The sequence below is a fragment of the Phyllobates terribilis genome, unplaced genomic scaffold (assembly GCF_046119375.1).
Source record: "Phyllobates terribilis strain yellow unplaced genomic scaffold, ASM4611937v1 Scaffold_5__5_contigs__length_657084704, whole genome shotgun sequence".
NCBI classification, from domain to species: Eukaryota; Metazoa; Chordata; class Amphibia; order Anura; family Dendrobatidae; genus Phyllobates; species Phyllobates terribilis.
The window spans coordinates 633301959-633325773 of record NW_027362765.1 but is presented as its reverse complement, the minus strand read 5'-3'; the positions used below and the strand labels follow the sequence as shown (position 1 = coordinate 633325773).

Genomic DNA, 23815 nt, shown 5'->3' with positions numbered 1-23815 from the left:
AGTATGAACGTCGCATGTTTGGGGCGGTTTTTGTGTTGGCCTTCTTTGGTGCGTTTTGGGTGAGCAAGTTGGTGAGTAAGAACATCAAGTGTCATGGGGGTTTGTCGCTGCAGGATGTGTCATATTCAGATGAAGCGGTGCACTGTTATTTGAGGCGTTCTAAGACTGATGTGGTAGGGAGAGGTTGTATGGTGGAGTTATGTGGTGTGAACGGATTGTTTAAATGCCCGGTGAAATGGGTATCTTCATTTATGAAAGTGAGAGGTTTCGTACCTGGTTATTTCTTGTGCATCAAGATGGATCTGCATTGTCAGTGTAACAATTTATTGCCATTTTTCAGTGGGGTTTGTCTATGTGTGGTTTGGATGGTTTAGAGTTTGGTTCCCATTCTTTTCAGATTAGGGAAGCCACAGAGGTGGCCCGATGGGGTTTGGGTGTTCAGGCGGTTAAAAGTATAGGTTGATGGGAGTCAGCTTGGTACAGGTCTTATATTAGACCGCACATGTTGTAACAAGTATTTGTGTTATAGTGTTTATGCATTTGTTGGGGTTGAAGGTTTTATTGCGTATCCACCCTTATTTTCAATTTTCATTTACAGGAAACCCCATTTTGGTATTGGTATTAGCAGGGCCGGCTCCAGGTTTTCCTGGGCCCTGGGCAAAAGAGTCTCAGTGGGCCCCTTTAACACATACCACGATTCATGATGCACAGATGGTGGCAGAGAAATATTATATAAGTATAGTACAATTCCAAAGATTTCACTTACTTCTTACATTATTTGAGTGATATCTATTGTAAATTCTACAATATCATATGTAGCGCCCCGAGGGTTCGGCCGCTACAGGGGTATTGCACCTCAGTCCAGAGGTGTGATATTCCACTCCCGGGTAAGGATGGAGTATGGACCAGGGCTCAGTTAGCTGCATACAGCACACACACCCCATTTCCGAGGGACAGCTCAACGGTGCTCCCACTAGACATAAGTGCAGGCACGACCGACTATGTCCCTGCCTGGAGTGGGGAGGGGGGTGGAACACCCAGTGCTGTAGGGGCAGATAGGGGTTGGTTCCTGAGCGTAGATAGGAGCCCATTGGTTGCTGGTCACCTGGGCTCATGGTCAGAGGGAGGTATAAAAGGTGGGCACCATCTTAGATCTAGGTTCGTTCGGTCAGTTCAGCCAGAGGAGAAGACAGGGAGTAGAGGTTCTGTAGGAGCTCTACTCCAGGAGGGCCTAGTGAGAGGCCGAGGAGGAGGTGAAGGGGAGCTGGGATTTTGGCTCATCTCAGCTCCAAGAGAACGGAACAGAAAGGAACAGAAAGGAACAGAGAAAGAGAAGGAGAGACAGAGAAACAGAAGGGCTCAGGAACAAGAAGGTGGAAGGGACCCTAAGAACCCACGAGAATCCAGGGTGCAGGGTCAGGCAGATTAAGGGTACCGGATCCCAAGTTGGTGGAGGAGAAACAACCCTCAGCCAAAGACCGGTCGTCGTGATCATCTATTGGTGCGACACCTCATCAAATCTGCTAGGAAGGCACCATATAGGACAGCGGAGGACGGGGCCCACGTTTAACCGCACAAGTCCGCGGCAGCCGGACAAAAGTGGGTCACTGGTGAGGCAGGCCAGAGAAAGGATTAAAGGGGGTCCTGTGCCATGCTCTTGACTGCTTGGGAGTTGACCGAGCCCCACACCTGGTGGACGCAGCACGGCTTGGGCGGTCACTGCCGACGGAAGTGACCCGGGACAAACGAACTGTGAGTAAAGACCCTGGACTGTAACTTGTTGTCCGTGTGCTCCTTCGCTCCTCCGGCACTACCGGTACTGGGACCTTCACCACCATCACTCCCACTATCCACTACACTGCCCTGGGGCCGCACTCTTCCCGTGGGGAGTCACACTACCCTAGCTGCACACCTCATCAGCCCCAGCGGTCTGCATGCAGCGGCGGTTCCTAATAACCGCAATCCACGGGTGGCGTAGTCGGACATTATCTGAAGCACGTAGCAGACTACCAATGGTCTGACCACCCTGAGCCACGGAACCGGGTCGCCACTACTACTCCCATCGTCCCCCCTACTGCCCGGATCCGAGTGCCCCACGGCCCAGGGGGCGAGTCAGCTTTGGCGTAGTCGGCAGGATTTCGTGCCCGCTAACCACGGGTACTGCGCGCCTGAAAAGAGACTGTTTCGTTGTACTAAAGATGGCGCCCGCCCTAGAAGAACGAGCTCCATAACGTGCGCGCCAAAAGACCACAGGAGGCCGCCTCCCATCGTGGGCCGGGTCCCAGAATGGCGCCAAAGAGGAAGTCCGCCCCCAACAACCATGAGCACTGCTGTGGAAATGTCCGTCAACGTGGGGGGGCTGCCCCTGAGAGTGATTGTCAGCAGATGCCCCCAAGACCACCCCCCATGGGGGCGGATAGGAAGGAAAACTGCGGGGCAGGGGGTGGTCTGGATCAGTCCAGACAGACCGCACCCGGGGATGGACGCACTGAGCAGCACCAGCCTCCTGGCCCGAAGCCTGCTGCAGGCCGAACCGCTCTGCAGCCTAGCAGAAGTCCTAGCGCAGCTCCCCAGAGACCCGGAGTGTGCGCAAGCTGCACTGGAGGACCTGGAGCGGAGGATGGTCCGGGCGCAGCGGAGTGCACTCACTGAATGGAGAGAGGAACTGGCCCGGCAGGCCGAGACCCACCAGCGACAGGCCTCAGCCGCACCCCGGGGTTTGCCTGCCTCTGAGGACGGCGCAAGAGGAGAGAGGACCGGAGGCGACGCCGCGGAGGGAGCCACGAGGACTGAGGCAAGTGAAGGGGACGTCACCACCCCAAGCCCAGCACCCGCAAGCCTGCCCCAGCCTCCCGTCGTAGCACCAGAAGCCCCACTCACCGCACCTGTTGCCGCGCCGCCACTGCTCCCGGCTAGGCCTTAAGCGGCGAGCGCCGTGGCCACGCCCCGCCCAGCGCCACGCCCCTTGACCCCGGGCGCCGTAAAGCAGGAAGCATCATCGGCCCGGTCGCAAGGCCTGGATGACCCGGGCGCCATCGCCAAGCCTGCGCCCCTGTCCCGGATGGGACTGCCACCTAGCGCAGCCACAAGACCCCCGGCCTGGTCGCAAGGCCGAGTGCCCCCGGGCGCTGCTCCAAGATTAGGTCCCCCCACTATACCATCGTTGGGCGTGGACCTATTGGCACATCACACCGGTCCGGATGGACTGCCGCTGGAGTGGCCGGCTGAAGTGACCGGCAATCAGCCATGGAAGGCCCAGCCCCTGCGCGAGCCTCTGATACCGGCTCCTGAACCCGTCGAGGTCAACCTACCCCCACTGGAGGACGTCCAATTTGCGTGGGACCCCACCAGCGAGAACTTGATGGGGTTCTCTCAAGAGACCCGGGCAGACGCGGTCCGTCGTCTGGAGGCCTGTCATCAGCAACTGGCGACCTTTGAGCGGGAGCGACGAGATAGGCGCGTCAGAGAGGAACGGCTCCAAGCCCAGAGTGCTGAACAAAAGCGCAAGGCCCGCCAAGACCCCCAAGCAGCCCGTGGTCCCCGAATCACCGGGACCATAGTCAAGTTCCACATGGAGAACGGCTGGGGCTTCATGAGGGGCCCAGGAACCGCAGGCGACGTCTTTGTGACCCGCAGGGACGTGGAGAGTAATCTACCTGAGGGACATCGTGGCCGTGACCTATACCCTGGTGATGTGGTCACCTTTACCCGCCACGTAGGTGCAAAAGGACCATACGCCCTACATGTCCATCGGCTCACCGAGGAGGAGCTACAATACCGCGGCTATGAGGAGAGCCAAGAGGACCCGGACGGGTCTGAAGAACCATATGAGGAGGAAGAAGGAGCATATGGAGGACACCGCTACTAGTAAGTAGCAAAGTACCTGTGTACATAGTTACCCGTCAGGGTATCAGAACTGTTTTTGGGACTGTTCCCGTCTTGAAAGTGTGGTCCCCGTTGGGACAAATATTGAACTGTTACCTGTGTGCCCCTCATCCCCTACCAGGCTGAGGACTGTGAGCAGCCATTCCCTTCCCAAAACTGGCCGAGGACTGAGAGCGGTCAAATCCCTTGTATATAGTTGCGCTTCCTAAAGCGCCCCCTACTGGTTTTATACAAAAACCGCAACGCCTACCTCAAGATTTACTGGACTGTTGCACCTTTACCTGGTCGCAAGTTGCACCACGGCCATGATCCAAGAATCCAAGAATGTGCTTTACTTAAAAATGTTTTACATGAGAACGTTTAATATGCTGCTAGGTGATAATGCAAATGTTTTACAAGGTGTTTTATATGACAAAAGAGTTCCAGAGGCATTAGCAAAGTGTTTTATAATAGTGTGACAAGAAAAGGAAAGCGTTTCCCATAAAGGGAATTGAACCATGTTGCCTGTTTTCTGATGTGAAAAGTTTTAAAAAAGTTTTGCATGTCCTGTAATTATCTGTTTTTGCTCTTTTCCAGCCCGAGGACGTGCTGTGCTTTACCAGGGGGGAATGTAGCGCCCCGAGGGTTCGGCCGCTACAGGGGTATTGCACCTCAGTCCAAAGGTGTGATATTCCACTCCCGGGTAAGGATGGAGTATGGACCAGGGCTCAGTTAGCTGCATACAGCACACACACCCCATTTCCGAGGGACAGCTCAACGGTGCTCCCACTAGACATAAGTGCAGGCACGACCGATTATGTCCCTGCCTGGAGTGGGGAGGGGGGTGGAACACCCAGTGCTGTAGGGGCAGATAGGGGTTGGTTCCTGAGCGTAGATAGGAGCCCATTGGTTGCTGGTCACCTGGGCTCATGGTCAGAGGGAGGTATAAAAGGTGGGCACCATCTTAGATCTAGGTTCGTTCGGTCAGTTCAGCCAGAGGAGAAGACAGGGAGTAGAGGCTCTGTAGGAGCTCTACTCCAGGAGGGCCTAGTGAGAGGCCGAGGAGGAGGTGAAGGGGAGCTGGGATTTTGGCTCATCTCAGCTCCAAGAGAACGGAACAGAAAGGAACAGAAAGGAACAGCGAAAGAGAAGGAGAGACAGAGAAACAGAAGGGCTCAGGAACAAGAAGGTGGACGGGACCCTAAGAACCCACGAGAATCCAGGGTGCAGGGTCAGGCAGATTAAGGGTACCGGATCCCAAGTTGGTGGAGGAGAAACAACCCTCAGCCAAACACCGGTCGTCGTGATCATCTATTGGTGCGACACCTCATCAAATCTGCTAGGAAGGCACCATATAGGACAGCGGAGGACGGGGCCCACGTTTAACCGCACAAGTCCGCGGCAGCCGGACAAAAGTGGGTCACTGGTGAGGCAGGCCAGAGAAAGGATTAAAGGGGGTCCTGTGCCATGCTCTTGACTGCTTGGGAGTTGACCGAGCCCCACACCTGGTGGACGAAGCACGGCTTGGGCGGTCACTGCCGATGGAAGTGACCCGGGACAAACGAACTGTGAGTAAAGACCCTGGACTGTAACTTGTTGTCCGTGTGCTCCTTCGCTCCTCCGGCACTACCGGTACTGGGACCTTCACCACCAGCACTCCCACCATCCACTACACTGCCCTGGGGCCGCACTCTTCCCGTGGGGAGTCACACTACCCTAGCTGCACACCTCATCAGCCCCAGCGGTCTGCATGCAGCGGCAGTTCCTAATAACCGCAATCCACGGGTGGCGTAGTCGGACATTATCTGAAGCACGTAGCAGACTACAAATGGTCTGACCACCCTGAGCCACGGAACCGGGTCGCCACTACTACTCCCATCGTCCCCCCTACTGCCCAGATCCGAGTGCCCCACGGCCCAGGGGGCGAGTCATCATACATCAGAGGGGATTTATGCAAGTCAACCCTGTATGTGCCAATTCTTGTGACCTACCTCCTCCCTCAGTTCCAGTCAGCCTTTTATTCTGAGCTGAACTCCTTGCAAAGAAAAAACGGCACACATTAAATCCAAAAAAATTTGAATGGAAAACTTTTTAAAGTAAACAATGGAAAACATTAACACAGAACTTTTGTAAAAGTGCAAAAAGTGAAGGAACTACAAAATGGGTTGCAGCATTACATCAGTATTTATTATCCCCATTCGGTGTTTTGAATTTGCTCGAGGTTGGGTTAGTAATACTGATGCAAAACATTAACCCCAATAGTGGCATGTGCAAGAATGCAGCCTAAAAGAGCCATAAAAAAAAACAAAACCAGTAGAGCAATTAGGTGACAAACAGTAGATAATGTGATTTGAAATCACTAAAAAAACTTTTCTCCTGGTTTTTTCAGCAGCAAAAGAACGTATAACTTGATTAAAATCTACACATTCTGCTTCTTGTGATTCAATTGAAAGAATTGCCAATGCATTTAACCTGTCTTGAGATATCTGGGACCTGAGAAAGTTTTTAATAAGCTTCAGTTTGCTGAAGCTTCTTTCAGCTGACGCAACTGAAACGGGCACTGTGAGCAGTAGCTTCAAAGCCAATACCAGATTTGGGAATGCCAGATTCAGTGAATTAGAGAACACATATTGCAAAGTTTCCTGTGGACTTAGATGATCGGGCAGCATCCTACCCAGTGTCTTCAGTTCTTCCAGAAGAATCTCTCCATCAACTGCTGGATCAGTAAAGTTTAAACACTATTGTTCTAATGTCGGCAAGTCAGTTGCTTGCTTTCTTGATGTCATTGAGAAATCCAAACTTGGCAGTGAATTTTTTTAAGAAAACGAATCTTGTTTCTATTTCCTCAAGCACAGTTTTAAGTAAAGGCTTGAAGAATGTCTCTTCAAACTCTATTCTTGCATTTAAAAATAATGTTCCACTTGCTTGTTGGCATGCTGGCTCTTGGCAATCTTTATCATAGCATTGGCGAGTTTTTTTCCAAATTCTGTTTGCTGGGTACTCGGTAGGTATATCAAGTTTCTTACATATATCCGCAGCTTTACTTTCTGCTTGTTTGAACCCCGATGCCAAATACTCTGTGAAGGCAGTAGTTGTGGACTCAACCAGTGGAATAGTGTTAGAAAGGTTCATATTTTTCGTCTGTACAGCTAGGCTGATTTGGTTAATCTGCAGCAAAATGTCATACCAAACACATAATGATACAACAAAAGGGTGTGTGTGACGCGCCCCCTGGGCCGTGGGGGGGGCACCCGAGACCGGGCTTCAGGGCAATGCTGGGAGTAGTAGTGGCGACCCGGTCCCATGGCTCAGGGTGGTCAGACCAGTGGTAGTCTATTATGTGCTTTGCAATGTCTGACTACGCCACCCGTGGATTGCGGTCAATAAGAACCGCCGCTGCTGAGCAGACCTCTGAGGCTGATGTTGTGAGGGCAGCAGAGTGTAGTATAACTCCCCACGGGAGGAGTTTAGCCTCAGGGCAGTGTAGAGTGATGATGGTGGTTGTGGTGCAGGGCGCCCCAGTACTAGTAGTGCTGACGCGGTGAGAATGCACAGAGACAAGGTGTTGCAGTTCAGGTTCTTTACTCACAGTTCTCATCCAGGTCACTTGTGCACAGGTAGGACCGCCTGAGCCGTGCTGCGTCCACCAAGCAGGGGGCTTGATCAACCCCCAGATAATTCCGGAGTGTGGCATAGGACTCCCTTTTATCCTTTCGTTGGCCGTGCCCCACCAGTGACACTACTCCTGTCCAGCTGCCTCGGGTCTTCTCCTGGGAGGGCTGGGTGCCCACTTTCCTGACCCTATGTGGTGTGCCTTCCTAGTAGGTGTAGTGGGGGGTCGCACCAGTAAATGATCACGACCACCGGTTTTTGGTTAAGGATTAGTCACCTCCACCAACTTGGGATCCGATACCCTGTTCTGCCAACCCGTCACCCGCAATCTCCTGGGTCCTTAGGGTTCCTTCTGCCTTCGTGTCTCTGGGCCCTTCTACACTTTGGGTACTTCTCTTTCTTCGCTGTTCATTTCTGTTTCTGTTCCTTTCTGTTTCTGTTCCTTTCTGTTGGCTCTGGCCTTCACCCTAGGCCTGCCTCGTGGAGCTGGGCCCAGACTGAGCCACAGCTCCCTGTCAGCCCTCTCCGGCTGAACTCCTTCTCTCACTCCACTGACTGAACTGAACTTCTTCTCCCTGAACCAAGATGGTGCCCACCTTATATACCTTCCCCTAGTGTGTGAGCTCAGGTGACAAGCAACCAATGAGCTCCTATCTATGCCCAGAAACCGTCCCCTCCTGCTCCTACATCACTGGGTATTCCTCCCCCTCCCCACTCCAGCCAGGGACATGCTCTGTCGTGCCTGCATTACTATATAAATTGGAGCACCGTTGAGCTGTCCCCCGGAAATGGGGTGTGTGTGATGCATGCAGCTAACCGAGTCCCGGTCCACATCCCATCCTTACCCGGGAGTGGAATATCACACCTCTGGCAGAGGTGCAATACCCCTGTAGCGGCCGAACCCTCGGGACGCTACATGTGCATAGTGAATCCAATAGAATCTTTGCTTCACTGTATGTGTCACTGGAATATTTAGTGCCATGTACAAAAACTTCTAAAGCTTCAACAAGCTGAGGAAACTGAAACAAAATGGCTTTCACTGATTCAAGCCGAGCACACCATCGTGTCTGAGACAGAGCCTTCAGTGTTAATTGTGACAAATGCAAACAGGCCACTTCCCATCTCTTAGTTGCTACAGAGAAAAACGCATAAATGCAACTCAAAAGGTCATAAAACTGTTTTGATCGGTTGGCACTCTCTGCAGCATGTACAACTACAAGATTCCAGTTATGTGGAGAACATGGCACAAAGAATGCATAAGGGGTTTTCTCTAAAACAATAGCCTGCACTCCTTTGTATTATCCCCTCATAATAGCTCCATTGTCATAGCACTGGCCACGAATATCCGAGACACACAACTGATGCTGTTCTGTTAATCTTTCTAGAACAACTGTTGCTAGGCCTCTTCCGGTTGTGTCTGCGACATGCAGAAATTCCAAGAAGCTTTCTTTGACCTCCACAGTTTTGCTCATTTCATCCATGTCCACATATCGCAACACAAGGGACAACTGCTCTTGCTTAGAGATGTCTGGTGTGCAGTCTACAATTATGCTGAAAAATTTTGCTCGCTTTACTTTTTCAATTATCATTTTAATTACTGCATCTCCAATCAGCTTTAAAAAGTTGTTTTGCATATCTTTGCTCAAATAATGCACATTTGTGCCTTCTTTAGCACGCTGCAAGTGCTCCTTCAGAACCAAATCAAATTCAGAGATCAGTTCCAGTAACTGGAGAAAAATCCTGTCCTGACGCCTCCTGTGGTAACTGGTAAAATCGGTTACCAGCGCTGTGAATGGTCGCTGAGGTGATCGGCATACGGCTTGTACGAACGCTATAGGCAGTAATGTCAAAGTAGGCACACACATATTAAGACTTTGTTTCAGTACCTTTCTTTTACTGATGTCCGGTAACAGGTACAGTTCAGGAGGGTAACCAGGTTTTCGGTGCAGGTAGAGCTACTCACCCTGGAGATTTGTGAGGCCTCCTCTAACAATGTGTGCGTTGTTTGGGATCAGTCCTGCCTTAAGCTGAACCTGCCACCTTTTACTTTCTTTGGGGTCCTTCTCCACAACTGACAATGAGGACCTTTGGGCTACCAATTCTCTTTTTGAGCCCCTGGTCCTATACTTGGTCAAGTTTGGCAACTCTTTCCCCTTCTTCTTCAGGGGAGTAGATCCTCCTGATCTGTCCGGGTTTTCTATGCTATTCCTGAATTAATAGCAATCTCGGACTCCGGTGTCCGGGTGAGCTAAAGGGATAATAGTTTTATCTCTTTCTTTCTCCTTCTAGCCTCCGTCCCTCTCTCTAGGGCACTTCACAACACAGACCAGTTTCCTAGTTCAGGGCTTAACTGGTCCTCCGCCAACAGCTCTCCGTGTCTCTCTCCTCCTTCACCCGTCTCTAGACTAACTACCGCTTTGCTGTCTCCCTGGAAACTGACTCCTCCCCTCAGACCTGGGGTGGAAGGTGTTGTGTGTGCCCAAGTGTACATCTCTCCCTGCACCTATGGATCCTGTGGTAATCCCCCTCAGGGGTGCCACACCTGTTCGCCTGAAAGTTCTTGGCCTTGATCACTCTTATCCATTTTGGCCTAATGAAGAAGTGAAATCAAGGCAATTTCAGTCTGTAGTTTTCAACATTTTGATTTTTCACAGCAACCATTTTGTCTATACAGAATTACTTCTGCTTGGTTCTTCTAGCTTGCGATTGATTTATTTGGTGATGTTTATTTTTATATCACTTCCGCTGAAGTTCCTTCTTCCTTGCCCACATAATATGCAAAGGAGAATGTATTTTTGTAATGGTAAAGTGGTTTAGGTTGAGTTCACACTGGTGTTGTAATATTTACTAATGATTGGTCACTAACCTGCACCAGTCCACGCGTGGGTTCTGGAAAACAAATCCTGATAGTAGTGTTTCAGCACTGCGTCACTCTTTGAGTAGGTGCCACATAGATGCTGTGATCTAGGGTCCACAGGTTTCAGGGTTTCAGTACCTGTAGTATTAGAGGTAAACGGAATATTGATAAATGTACCCTACCAGTAGAAACTGTCCTCAGCAGTGTACCCTTTACAAAAATGGTAATTCAGACCATATATTCCATTTTGAACCTGCGAATAACAGCATGACATCAAAGGCTAGTGATTTGCTCCAGTGGTCACGGGGATTAAGAACAATAATAAAGACCAACAGAGACCAACTGCAACCATTTTTTAAATGCATCAAGTCGGGGGGGGGGGGCGACGCTGGCCCTGATCACCATGTCACAGAGTTACTAATGCAGAACACCAGAGACAGCAGCTAGGTAAAATAGCATTAGGGTATGTGCATACGGTCAGGAGTTGCTGCTGGTTTGACGCTGCGTGTTATCCGACATCAAACCCGCAGCGGCCAGCTGTTACAGCATAGTGGATGGGATTTGTAGAAATCCTATGTCCACTATGTGTCTCCGTGTACCTGCGGATCACCTGTGGTCACTGACATGAGGCGCGTCTTTCCAGACCGCAGCATGTCAATTTCTCTTGCGGAGACACTAGTTTCCGCAAGAGAAATTAAATCACTGTAATGTATAGCATGCAGTGAATCTGCATGTCTCAATGAACACATGCGGATTCACCTGAAGTATACTGCGTTCAAAACGCTGCCTGTACAGATGATGTGCACATTATCATACCCTTATGGTCAGATAATTTATTATGCTTCATTGCTCACTTATATAACTCCATATTCCACAGTGTTTACAGATATTGTCAGAACTCCAGCAGCCGTCCACAACATAAAGAGATGGGGCAGGCAGCCGCACAAAGATCAAAGATGGAGCTACTAACCGCTCCTTAACTATAGCACAGAAGACTGAAACTAATACTATACTTGTAGGACAATAAGATAATATATATATGACACAGTATTGTCAGTATTGGACACTTCTCTACAACACACAGGTACTGTTATCACAGCATGAATGGATTGATATAATACACAGGACGGCCTGACAGGCACTGTGCTATTACAGAACAGAGGGCCACAGCTATTACAGATGTCACAGTCCTCACCAGGATGGCACAGGGTCAGGACAGCAGTGTTATTAGCCAGCAGCTAACCCCCGCCACATCATCTCAGGACTGGAGTCTGCTAGCAGTAACTCACCCCACATAGTGGAGATGGGCACCACTGGGTGGTCCGTGCCAGGAGAAGGGGTCACAATTACAATATACCCCTCCTCTGGATCAGCAAACTGCCACCATATATAGTCAGCAGCACACACTACTACTAAGCACAGCACTGTCTGCAGCATCTTAGGAAATTCTGGTTCGGCCTAGTAGTGGCCTGTCTGTGTGGAATGGCAGAGAAGGAATGGGCAGCAGGCAGAGCAGGGGTAGGCATGCCGCATGATGGTGCCTGGCTGCTCTGCAGATGCTGTAGGAGGGGACTGGAGGGCTATACTTAATGGTCTGACTCTGACCCACCATCACCAACATCCCTGCATGTTCCATTCCTTCTCTGCCATTTCTCACAGACAGGGCTTCCTGTTTATACTGCAGTGTGCTGACAGGAGGAGCAATGGCAGTAATTCACCCAGTGACAGTCTCCACAAAGTGGAAATGGAATGGCACCAGTGGGTGGTCATGGTCAGACAGTGCCAGAAGAAGGGACTGGCCAGTGCAGCCACACATAGATACGCACACGGCACACCATTAAGTATAGCCCTCCAGTCTCCTCCTATAGCATCTGAAGAGCAGCCAGGCACCATCATGATTCATGCGGCATGCCTACCCCTGCTGCCCTGCCTGCTGCCCCTTCCTTCTCTGCCATTCCACACAGACAGGCCACTACTAGGCTGAACCAGGATTTCCTAAGATGCTGCAGAGAGACTGCAGACAGTGCTGTGCTTAGTAGTAGTAAGTGTGTTGCTGACTGTGCTGAGTTGACTTAGCTTGACTATATATCTATGTCTTTCTATTTATAGATTATAGATACATGATAATGCATGTGAGATGTGACTATCACTGTGACATCATGTATCTATAGATAGAAAGACATTGATACGATGCCAGCAAGACTTGCACAGAAAAAGTTGCCGGCGGTCGGACGCAGTGTGTGCTGGCTGTGGCTGGCTCTTGATTTCCGAGGAGCTCGAGCTCGGAGGAGGGACTCAGTCAGAAGGCAGTGCAGTTGCGGTAAGAATAGATGGTGCACAGCACTGCCACCATCTGACTGGATGTCTGCCGCCGCTGCTGGAACCCGCGCATGCGCCTATGCGGCACTGAGCACTCAATAGCCGGAGGAGAGAGGAGGCTAAGGATGCATCTGCCGGCCGGCGGTAACCAAGGACGCGGCGGGCAGCGCTCACATAGCAACCGAGGTGAGTGCGGGCCCCCCGCTGTCCAGAAGAGGCGGCGGTCACCAAGGACGCTGCGGTCAGTACCGCAGCGCCGCTCTCACACATGACACATAGGCTCATAGCGATAGTAGATTAGCAAGCAACCCAGATGACTGTGGGCCCCCCTTTCTCTCCAGGGCCCCGGCACTTGCCCGGGTGCGCCGGGTGGTGACGCCGGCCCTGGGTATTAGGCCATTCCTATGTCTATTGGGGAGCTATTCGGGCGAGACCGTCGGGCCGCCAGTTGGGCGTTAGCAAAGGAGTTGGCCCTGGTCCGGTGGATCAGAATCAGGGGTTTGCAATGGAACAGGGTAATGTCAGAACTGCATTTTCACATTACTTTGGAGAGGCCATCCGATGTTTTAGTTCTCCATGCGGGTGGTAATGATTTGGGCTCCAGGGTGTCGCGTGAGTTGATTCAGGACATAAAATATGATTGCTTCAGATTGTTGGCATCTTACCTGGGTTTGGTTATTGTGTGGTTGGATATTGTGGCGCGGCTGGCCTGGAAAAATGCTAGGTCGGTGGAAAGGATTAACAAAGTGTGCAGTAAAGTTAATAGAGAGGTTTCCCGGTTCATTGCAAGGAATGGTGGTATGGTAGTACGACATCGGGAGTTGGAAGTTCCTTCTCGAGAATTTCTCAGATCTAATGGGGTTCATTTGAATACAATCGGGATTGATTTGTGGGCCCTTTCCTTCATGGAAGAAGTGGAAAAGGCGGTTTTGGTGTGGCGGGACTCGCATGCATAAAGTTTCATGCTTGCTCGCTGTGGTGTAAAAGGAGGGGGGTTTTGAAGGTGGTGGTTGCACTGAAGGATGGGAGGAGTCCAGTGCCGGCATTGACTCCTTAGATCTTTAAAGGTTATTAAAAAGTAGAAGCAGGTCCCTACTGGGCTAGGTCCCAGTGGGACAGCTTGGTTTGGGTAGCATATAGCTGGGGCCCCCGAGCCAGTGCGGTGCGGCCGGAGGCGGTGTGGAGAAGCTGTTGTTGCATTACATTTGAATGGTGTTGAACCTTCAATCCCCCCCCTCCTTTTGCTGGTTATTTAAGACTGTTTGTTATTATAGTTTTTTGAATAAACAAGGCTGCTGTGGCCTTAAGGCTGAGTTCACACGATGCGTTTTTCATGCGTTTCCGCGGCATTTTTGCAGTTGCGTAAACGCCGCGGAAACGCATGAAAAACGCATGGTAGAAGGGCAGCAATGTTCCCCAATGGAAATCCGCATGTGCTGTGCCCATGATGCGGATTTTTCCGCAGCGTAAACGCTGCGGTCAAAAATCCGCAGCATGTCAATTAATTTTGCGGAAACGCTGCTCTTTTGCCGCCATTGACTTGCATTAGACCGCATGGAATCCGCATCACTGTATATGTTGATGCGCTTTTCATGCGGTCTAATGTGCGGATGGTACCCGGGTGTGGATGAGAGGACTCTCATCCAGACCCAGGTACCATTAAAAAAAAAAGAATAAAATAAAAAATATATATATTCTCACCTTCTGACGGCCCGCGCTGCGTCCTGCCGGCTTCCCGCGCACTTCGCGGTTGAATGAAGAAGGACCTTCGCTGACGTCAGAGTCATGTGACGGGTCACGTGACGCTGACGTCGGAAGGTCCTAAAGTCTTCACTGCCGGCAGCCGGGACCGATGAAGCAAGACACCGGGGGCCATCAGAGGGTAAAGTATAGATTTATTTTTTATTTTTTGACATTCACACACTATATAAATCCATGCCGGCTGCATGGATTTATATAGTGTAAAGTTGACAAGCACTTTCCAAGTGATGCTAAAATCGCCTGGAAAGCGCTTGTCAATCCGCATGCGGAAATGAAAGTGAAGACCGCTTCATTTCCGCATGTCCCTGGCAGGAAACCGCATGTACAATCCGCATGCGTTTTTTCCTGCCAGAGAGATGCAGAAACGCTCAGGAAAAAATCCTGAGCATTTCTGCATCGTGTGCACATACCCTAACACTCCAATGTCACGCAGTGTGTTGTGTTTTTATTTATTAGATAAGGGGGCGGGTTACAAACTGTTAAAAAATGGGCCGATAACACATAGGTATAAATAAAGAGTGACTAACCATGAGCCAGGCTGAGGATGCGTCCGTGCCGTCCCCCACTCCAATGCGTGTTTCACACGGGCTTCTTCAGGGAGTGATGAAGTGGGGGAAGGCTGATACGCACTGTATAGCCCCGGAGATTATAGATCAACCAATCATGGCTTGTAAAATAAGGTGCTTGTATTTCATGGGTACTGTCATATATTTATTTATTATTCAAGCACTTTATTAGGTATTAGCACCATGCACTTTTTAGAACTGCATAGAGACTATATTAGGCTATATTATTCAGTGGGTGTATTTACACACTTTTTATAAACATTAAATAGATTTTTATAATATTGGCACTGTGCACTTTACTTAGATTTTGGTTGTTCTCTATGTCTACATGCTGCTGATGTTTCCTTGCCCTCCCTGTTTTTCATTTTAATTGTTATGTGTATATTTTTTTAATCGTCTTTGTCATGAGGTGTCTTTTCAATTAATAAAAATATTTATTATTATATTTGAATTGTGTATTAATTTATTCCCAGATAGTTTCCTTCTAATCTTGCGCTTTTTTTGCTATTTGGGTAGTGGTATGTATAGTGTTGGCATGTTTACAATAAATTCTCTCCTGTTATAGGTCTAATGCTTCTCCTAAAATGTTGCTTAATGTACTGGAGGCCATTACAATAAAGGGGTTGTTTACTACTTCGATACTGATGACCTAATCTAGATCATCAATATATGATCATTAGACATCTGACATGTTGTGGACAACCACTGTAATAGCATATACGTAAGCACACTCTGCTGCTGTTACATGTTTATTAGTATGCTGCTGCAATATAGTCATAGAAACTTTAACATGTGCAATAGGCAAGGCTCATTTATTTCAGTTTTTGGATTATTTTTGGACTCATGACTGAAAAGACCCGTGGGGTCAATAAGGGATGCGAACCAACATATTGGAGTAGTTTTGAGTTTTTTTTTTAATATATCTAAAATAGCAGAAAGGATAGAATTTGTCATAAAGTTTCCGCTAACGCATATGATCCTTACTTTCAGACCCACCTTCCAAAATTTGACCCACGAATATATCTGTACACGGAACCTGGATCAGCATTGTATGATTTGTGTTCTGTTGGTAAAGCTGGCATTGGTGAGTACAAGTAGGAATATATATATTAAGCATGTGCAGATGTATGTTTCAGGCTGTTTAGTGATGTGCCATTTATACTAATTAAATTATCTATATTTTTTCCTTTTACCTTATAGGACTAGTTATGCCTGAGAGGCACACATATAATAATAATCCTTCACTTGTTTTATATAATGCCTTTCAGCTTAGAAAATAGAAAAGAGTCACTGCATCATGTTAAATTTTGGCTTTGCCTCTATAATCCATATACTTGTATATCTGCACTCATCAACATTGACATTGTAACACCAAAAGGAAAAGTCGTGTAATTGTGGAAATCAAAGAATGGATAGACAAGTTAAAGAAGAACTCCCATCAAAGTTTTTATCCTCTGATGAGCGAGCACTAAAATGCTCGGGTACTCGTTACTCGGGTCGAGGAAACCGTAATGCTCGGGTGCTCGACCCGAGTAACGAGTACAATGTAAGTCAATGGGAAACTCACGCCGTTTTCTGGCGGCCCCCCAAAGGTCTGGAGGGGGCCTAAAAATTGGTCAAAGCGATGGAAACAGTGCTGAAATGACATGGGAACAGCAGGTCACTGCTGTCAACAAGGTTGTCAGAGTATTACGCCACTTTTACGGACTGACAATAAAACATACAAAAACAAAGCTAAAATGGATTTTCCTGGGAAAAATGTTAAGAAACATTCTTTCCAGGGTAATGACTTGTATATAAGGCAAAATAAATAACCAAAAATGATTCTGTACACCTTGGGCTATGAAATACATTCATCAGTAAATTTTCTGGCCATACGGAGTGTGAGACATGATCAGACACATACTGTTTCATTTATGAAAGAGGGACTCTGAAAGTCAGAAAGCCTATTTTTACAGGGCCAGCAGTCTGCCTTCACTATTGTTAGTGGGCCATCAGCTGGCTATACTTTGCATAGCCATATATTACTACTGCAATATAACGTATCCATCTGAGGTGGTCAAATTTTCTTTTCTGTATATATTCTGTAAAGTTTGAAACTTGGATGTCCAGCAGGCGGCCCTCACAATTTATAGAGTGCCAGCATATGGCCTCCACTATTTTTAGAGGGCCAGCAGGTGTCTTGGGGACAGATGAGACCAAGATAGAGCTTTTTGGTAATGCACATCATTCAACTGTTTACTGTAAATGCAATGAGGCCTACAAATAAAAGAACACAGTACTTACAGTCAAATATGGTGGAGATTCAAAGATATTTAGGGGTTGCTTAGCTGTCTCTGGCACAGGGTGCCTTGACTGTGTGCAAGGCATCATGAAATGTTAAGATTCTCAAATACTTTTGGGTCGCAATGTAGTGCCCAGTGTCATATATCTGGGTTTGCATCCTAGGTCATGGGTCTTCCAGCAGGACAATGACCCCAAACATACTTCAAGAAGCACCCAGAAATGGATGGAAACAAAGCACTGGAGAGTTCTGAAGTGGTAATTCCAGCTCCAGTAGCGCCAAGTCTCCTACCACTACCTCTTACATTCAGAAGCTACAGAGAAACTGCAAATAGACACATTAAATCAGTACATTTTTTTGAACTTTGATTAATTTCTGTCAATTTTGAAAAATTTCTGCCAACTTCAATAAATTTTTGAGTACAGATCACCGTAAAAATTATGAATCGGTCAATGAGAGCATGGAAAAGAATCAATCAAGTTATGCACTGTGGAAGATATGTATGTGACCAGAATGAACACTCATTACCAGCTGATGATATCTTGCACCTGTCCCTATTCTAAATGCAGCTAACAGCAGTATCAATAGGGAATAGAATTTTTTTTTCAGCAGGGAGTATAATGCAATAATCCCTGACTAGATGCCTGTAATATGCTATCTCTACTGCTATAGCTCACCCGTACATAAATAGCAGATAAGAGAGGTAATATTGTACAATTTAAAAAATAGATTTTAACCGGCCCCGAAGGGATTTTTGGGTACATGGCAGCACCAAACTATGGAGGAACGCAAGCAACCCTGCCTGATTTGATAAATTTCTGAGTGCAGACTATATTAAAAACATGAATCTGTCAATGATTTTTGGAAAAAAGCAATCAACTTATGGATTGTTATAGAGATGTATGTGACCGGAATGAACACTCATTTCCAGCTGATGATACCTAACACCTGTCCCTATTTTAAATGCAGCTAACAGCGGTATCGATAGGGAATAGAATTTATTTTTTTTTTGCACCACGGAGTATAATACAATAATCCCTGACGTAGCAGCACCAAACTGCGGAGGAACGCAAGCAACCCTGCCTGCTTTAATGAATTTCTGAGTGTAGATTGTATTAAAAAACATGAATCTGTCAATGATTTTTGGAAGAAAGCATTCAAGTTATAGACAGGGTAAGAGATGTATGCGACCGGAATGAACACTCATTTACAGCTGATGAAAGCTGCATTTAGAATAGGGACAGGTGTTAGGTAACAGCGGTATCAATAGGGAATAGAATATATATTTTTTTCTTGCCGCAGCAAGAGAATAAGGCAATAATCCCTGTCTGGATGCACGTAATACGCCATCCATATTTTGATAGCTCCCCCGTATATGAATTTCAGATAAGAGTTAATATTGTAGAATATAGAATCAATTTGTATTAGCATTCCCATTATTAAGGAGTGGGTCTCCTATACTGTTACTGCGTATACAGTAAGTGCAAGGGCTGCCAAAAATTAGGACACACTCCAATACCAATTTGAAGAGGCGTAGTGGAGGGCCTCAGTAAAAAATGTAATTTACATCATTAACCCCTTTACCCCTGAAGGTTGTTTGCACGTTAATGACCAGGCTAATTTTTACAATTCTGACCAGTGTCAGTTTATGAGGTAATAACTCTGAAACGCTTCAACGGATCCCACTGATGCTGAGACTGTTTTTTTCATGACATATTGTACTTCATGATAGTGGTAAAATTTATTTGATATGACTTCCATTTATTTGTGAAAAAATCTGAAATTTGGCAAAAAGTTTGAAAATTTCTCAATTTTCAAACTTTTAATTTTCATGCCCTTAAATTAGAGAGATATGTCACACAAAATAGTTAATAAATAACATTTCCCACATGTCTACTTTACCTCAGAACAATTTTGGAAAAAAAATATTTTTTTCTTAGAAAGTTATAAGGGTTAAAAGTTGACCAGTGATTTCTCATTTTTCTAACAAAATGTACAAAACCATTTTTTTAGGACCACATCACATTTCAAGTGACTTTGAGGGGCATTTATTCTAAAAACTTCACCCCTCAAGGTGCCCAAAACCACATTCAAGAAGTTTATTAACCCTTCAGGTGTTTCACTGGAATTTTTGGAATGTGGAAGAAAACAATGAATATTTAACTTTTTTTCACAAAAATGTTACTTTAGACCCAAATTTTCTTATTTTTGCAAGGGTAACAGGCAAAAATGGACCCCAAAATTTGTTGTGCAATTTCTCCTGAGCACAACGATACACCATATGTGGGGGAAAACCACTGTTTGGCCACACGGCAGGGTTCAGAAGGGAAGAAGCACTGGCTAAACAGTGGAAACCCCCCACAAGTGACCCCATTTTGGAAACTACACCACTCAAGGATTTTATCAAGGGGTATAGTGAACATATATGCTCGTGTATGGTAGGCAATCCCTGCGTGTTTTTTTTGGCTGAATAACAGCTGCGAAACATGCGGGGCTATGACTCGAGCATGTCACTCGAGCACCTGCGATACTTGGTGCATACCCGACCACCCGATGCAAACTCAAGTAGCGAGTACTTGCACGCAACACTAGTCGCCATATAGTCATTATTTTTTTTCTTTACTTTTGAAAAAATCCCAACCCCAACACAATCCTAACACAACCCTAACCCCAACCCTAATACAACCCTAACCCTACCCAAACTCTAATCTTAACACTAACACAACACTAACCCTAACACAGCCCTATCCATAACCCCAATACAACCCTAACCCCAATACAACACTAACCCCAATACAACTGTGATGATATGGCAGCAGGGAGACCATGCAGAATCTCGCCGCTGCCACCACTTGTGATGAAATGGCACTAGAGGGACCCTGCAGAATCCCACCGCTGCCACCAATGTGATGGATCCACACCCCGCCTCTCGCCTGACATCACAATTACATCAGACAGAGTGACGTTCCGCACCCACCTCAAGGACGCATAAGGTCAGATTGGTACTGTTCTGCACAGACACCCCATGTCCACACAGGTACAGGAAGGCACCAGGGAGTGAGAAGAGGAGGCCCACTTAGTCGCTGACGTGGCACCACATTCGCTCACACCCCTGACAGGCTGAGAGTCTCTTTCACTAGCTCCAGTGAAGCAGAGCCTGGTCAGCCTGGGAGAGTTGCCACCAGTTTCTATTTGATATAACGGACTTATATCTGTGTAAAGATGTGCGGTTGTGGATTTTAATAATCACCTAGGCAGGTTATTGATGCAATTAGTTTTATTCCTTCCGACCACGGTGAACAGCAATTCCAGGTAAATGTCCAACAGGCAATTCTCTTAGTCCTAGAATTTCCAACCTGGGATCAGTAATTCCACTGCCCCGTACCAGGTGATACCCACTGTCCCCCAACTTTTGGTTGGCCCACAGCTTTTTGTATCTCCCGCCAGTATATTGGCAGTCACAGCATATGCTCCTTTGGATGATGGATATCACGACCGCAGCCCGTGATACCACCCAGCTCTCAGTCCGACTAGCAATGAATCTTCCCTTTCTCCTGCACAAGGTTCAGCCTCCTGAATCGGCAGAAGAGCTCACCCCTCCCTCCCCCAGCTAATTGTGCCTTAGTGGAGATATTTTCTCAGGTGGAACCCATCCCCTAGGTTTGCATGTGAGACTACCTGTGGTGACGGAGAGAACAATGGCCCAAGGTCTCGGAGATATGGTCACTGAATGGAATAGATACCTGAGGTTGAACTGATGAGCAAACAAATCACTAACAAAACACAGCAAGCAAATTTCTAACAAAACACAAAATTAAGATTGACGAAAAGGGGTGCTCAGTGCTGGAAAAGTATTTAGAAAGTGGCCAGGTCCTCACAATCGGGCTAGAAACAAGCCTGGTAGCGTGTTAGTTGGACCGAACAATGGACACAAGGTTCGTGGATTGAGATAAAAGAACAGCCCAAGGTTAAATTATATATTTAAGCACCTTAGGGGCACTCTAAACAATACGCTATATACATAAGGGTTATACATGCACAGTGGTCAGAGTTACAAATACAATAGCCGGGGTACAAAAGATATAAAGCAGTTATTACGAGTCAGTTACCGGTTGGATGGAAAGGCCTGGCTTGTGGGGGAGGGGCTACCACATGGGAGGCTTGTGGGCCCTCACTTGGTAGATGGACTCCTTCCACACGCCGTAATGTCACGGCCTTCCCAAGAAAAAGACAATGGAGCCAGGGCAGCTGGAGTTCTTAACCCCTCTGGATCACTCCCACTCCTGCCTCCTGGCTGCGCCCAAATCTCCTCCCCTGGTCTCTATTAGCTAAGAAACTCCCAAAACTAAAATGGGCCGTACATCCTTACTGGACGGTCCTAGGAAGCCGGTTCTGGTGTCATCGGACCCAGCCGGGCCCCTGCTATGCGTGGATACCAAACACCAGGGTTCTAGGGGCCATGCAAGACTGTGCTGGGTATCTCCCCATCTGGGCACACTGAACTGTGTTTAAAGCTAGGGTGACACTCCCCATTCCCTCAGGTTCCCAAAAATCTGTTTGGTTTATCACTGAGATGTATAGTATTCCCATAACTCGGTGTTGAATTATAGCTTCTTACACAAAGGACCACATGGCCGGGCTGTAGCAGCTTCACAACTGCTGGTGGGGGTTTTGTCACTCACGGCCTGTCGGCCCCCTCCTTTGCAAGCTGCAGTGTCGAATTACACTGTACATGGAGATCTCTATAAAACCTGCCAAACAGGGCACAGTGATTGATAAGGGATTGTCTTGAATATTCTAAACAACAACCCTAAGATAATCCTAACCCTATTCTGAGGTATCCATTCACTATAATAAGGTAGCAGAGTTACTCTGGACTCCATCTGGCCTCTGTTCAGCAGTGTTATTTTTTTCAGAGGTTCACAAAACTGTGGCTGACAGCACTTTTATACACGCCTAATAAAAAGACAGACACCGCCGGATCACAGGCCAGACGGTGTCCAAGGTAACTCCATCTGCCTCATTACAGGGCATCTTCCGCCGGGGGTTCTGTCTGAATCACGTATTTCAATGATTTACACGGAAACCCTGGCATAAGTGCTCAGCGCAGAGTGCAGGATACGTGTGAGCCGAGCCATACTGCGATCTTTGGGACGCAGAATGAACAAATCAGCAGCAGGTGAAGAATTGGTTTTATTTATTTTTTATGCCATTCCTCATGCAGTGTAAGTGATTAGATGACTTTATTCTTCGGGTCGGTGCGATTACAGTGATACCAGATTCATATTGGGGTTTATATGATTGGCTGCTGTCACACACTAAAACGCATTTTTTTTTGCAAAGACTAGTTTTTGCATTGCCACATTTTGAGAGCTATAATTTTTCCATATTTCGGCCGACAGAGTCATGTGATGGCTTGTTTTTTGCAGGACAAGTTGACGATTTTATTGGTACCCTTTTCAGGCACGTGACTTTTTTTATCTCTTTCTATTGCGATTTTTGAGAGGCAGAATAAACAAATCGGAATTTAGGAATTGTTTTTTTTGTTTTTATGCCATTCCGCATATGGTAAAATTGATAAGGCAGCTTTATTCTTCGGGTCAGTATGTTTACAGCGATGCAACATTTATATATTTTTTTATGTTTTAGCGATTTTACGCAAAAACTATTTTATAGAAAATATATATTTTTTTGCATCGCTTTATTCTGAGAGCTATTACTTTTTTATTGTTTGGCTGATGGAGTTGTATGGCAGCTTTTTTTTGCAGGATTACGTTTTCAGCGGTACCATTTATATTTACATTTGTCTTTTTGATCTCGTTTTATTCCACTTTTTGTTCGGCAGTATGATGATAAGGCACCGTTTTTTGCATCGTTCTTTTTTTTTGGTGTTCACTAAAGGGGTTAACTGGTGGGACAGTTTTATAGGTCAGGTCATTCCGGACGCGGCAATACCAAATATGTGTACTTTTATTTATTTTTTCATAATATTTATTTATGGGTACAATATCTATTTTTTTTTAATCTTTTTTTGTTTTTTTAAAAATATTTTTACAACTTTATTTTACTTTTTTTCACTTTTTTACTTAGTTTCACTTTCTGGAGTCTGACCGCAGTTATAAGGTTCACTATACATTATAACCTGTCAGTGTTGCAGACACAAGTTAGTTTGACCATGCACTGCACATGATCAAACTAACTTGCTGGTGCCTGGTGACCCGAATGTCGTGATGATGACATCGAGTCACCATGGCAATGATCGGGACCCCGCGCAGTCTCTAATCCAAGAGCAGAGGGGCTTTTGTCCCTCTGCTCGCTCGCTTGGTTAAAGTGCCGGGAGCGATGGCGGGAGTGTTGGGTGTCAACTGTCAGACTCAGCTGACACCCGGTGACAATCGTGCCCGCACAGCCTGTGTGGGGGCGCGATTGCCATGGTGTAATAATACGTACCTGGATCTGGGTAGGTTTTCAGTAACCTCTGAACCACTAAGTTGAGCACCTAAGCCAGGCATGGTACGTGTGCGAGCCATGCCTGGCTGTAGGTTCAGCGGT

The 23815-nt window shown here is 47.1% G+C and overlaps 1 protein-coding gene across 2 annotated transcripts in view; it reads left to right on the top strand.

Moving 5' to 3' along the window:
* The window catches only part of ACY3 (aminoacylase 3), a 147611-nt gene that overhangs the window by 58581 nt on the left and 65215 nt on the right, over positions 1-23815 (top strand). For both annotated transcript variants that reach the window (XM_073686153.1, XM_073686154.1), the window contains exon 4: positions 15970-16063. In XM_073686153.1, the coding sequence (XP_073542254.1) occupies positions 15970-16063 (94 nt within the window). The remainder of the gene's footprint in view (positions 1-15969; positions 16064-23815) is intronic.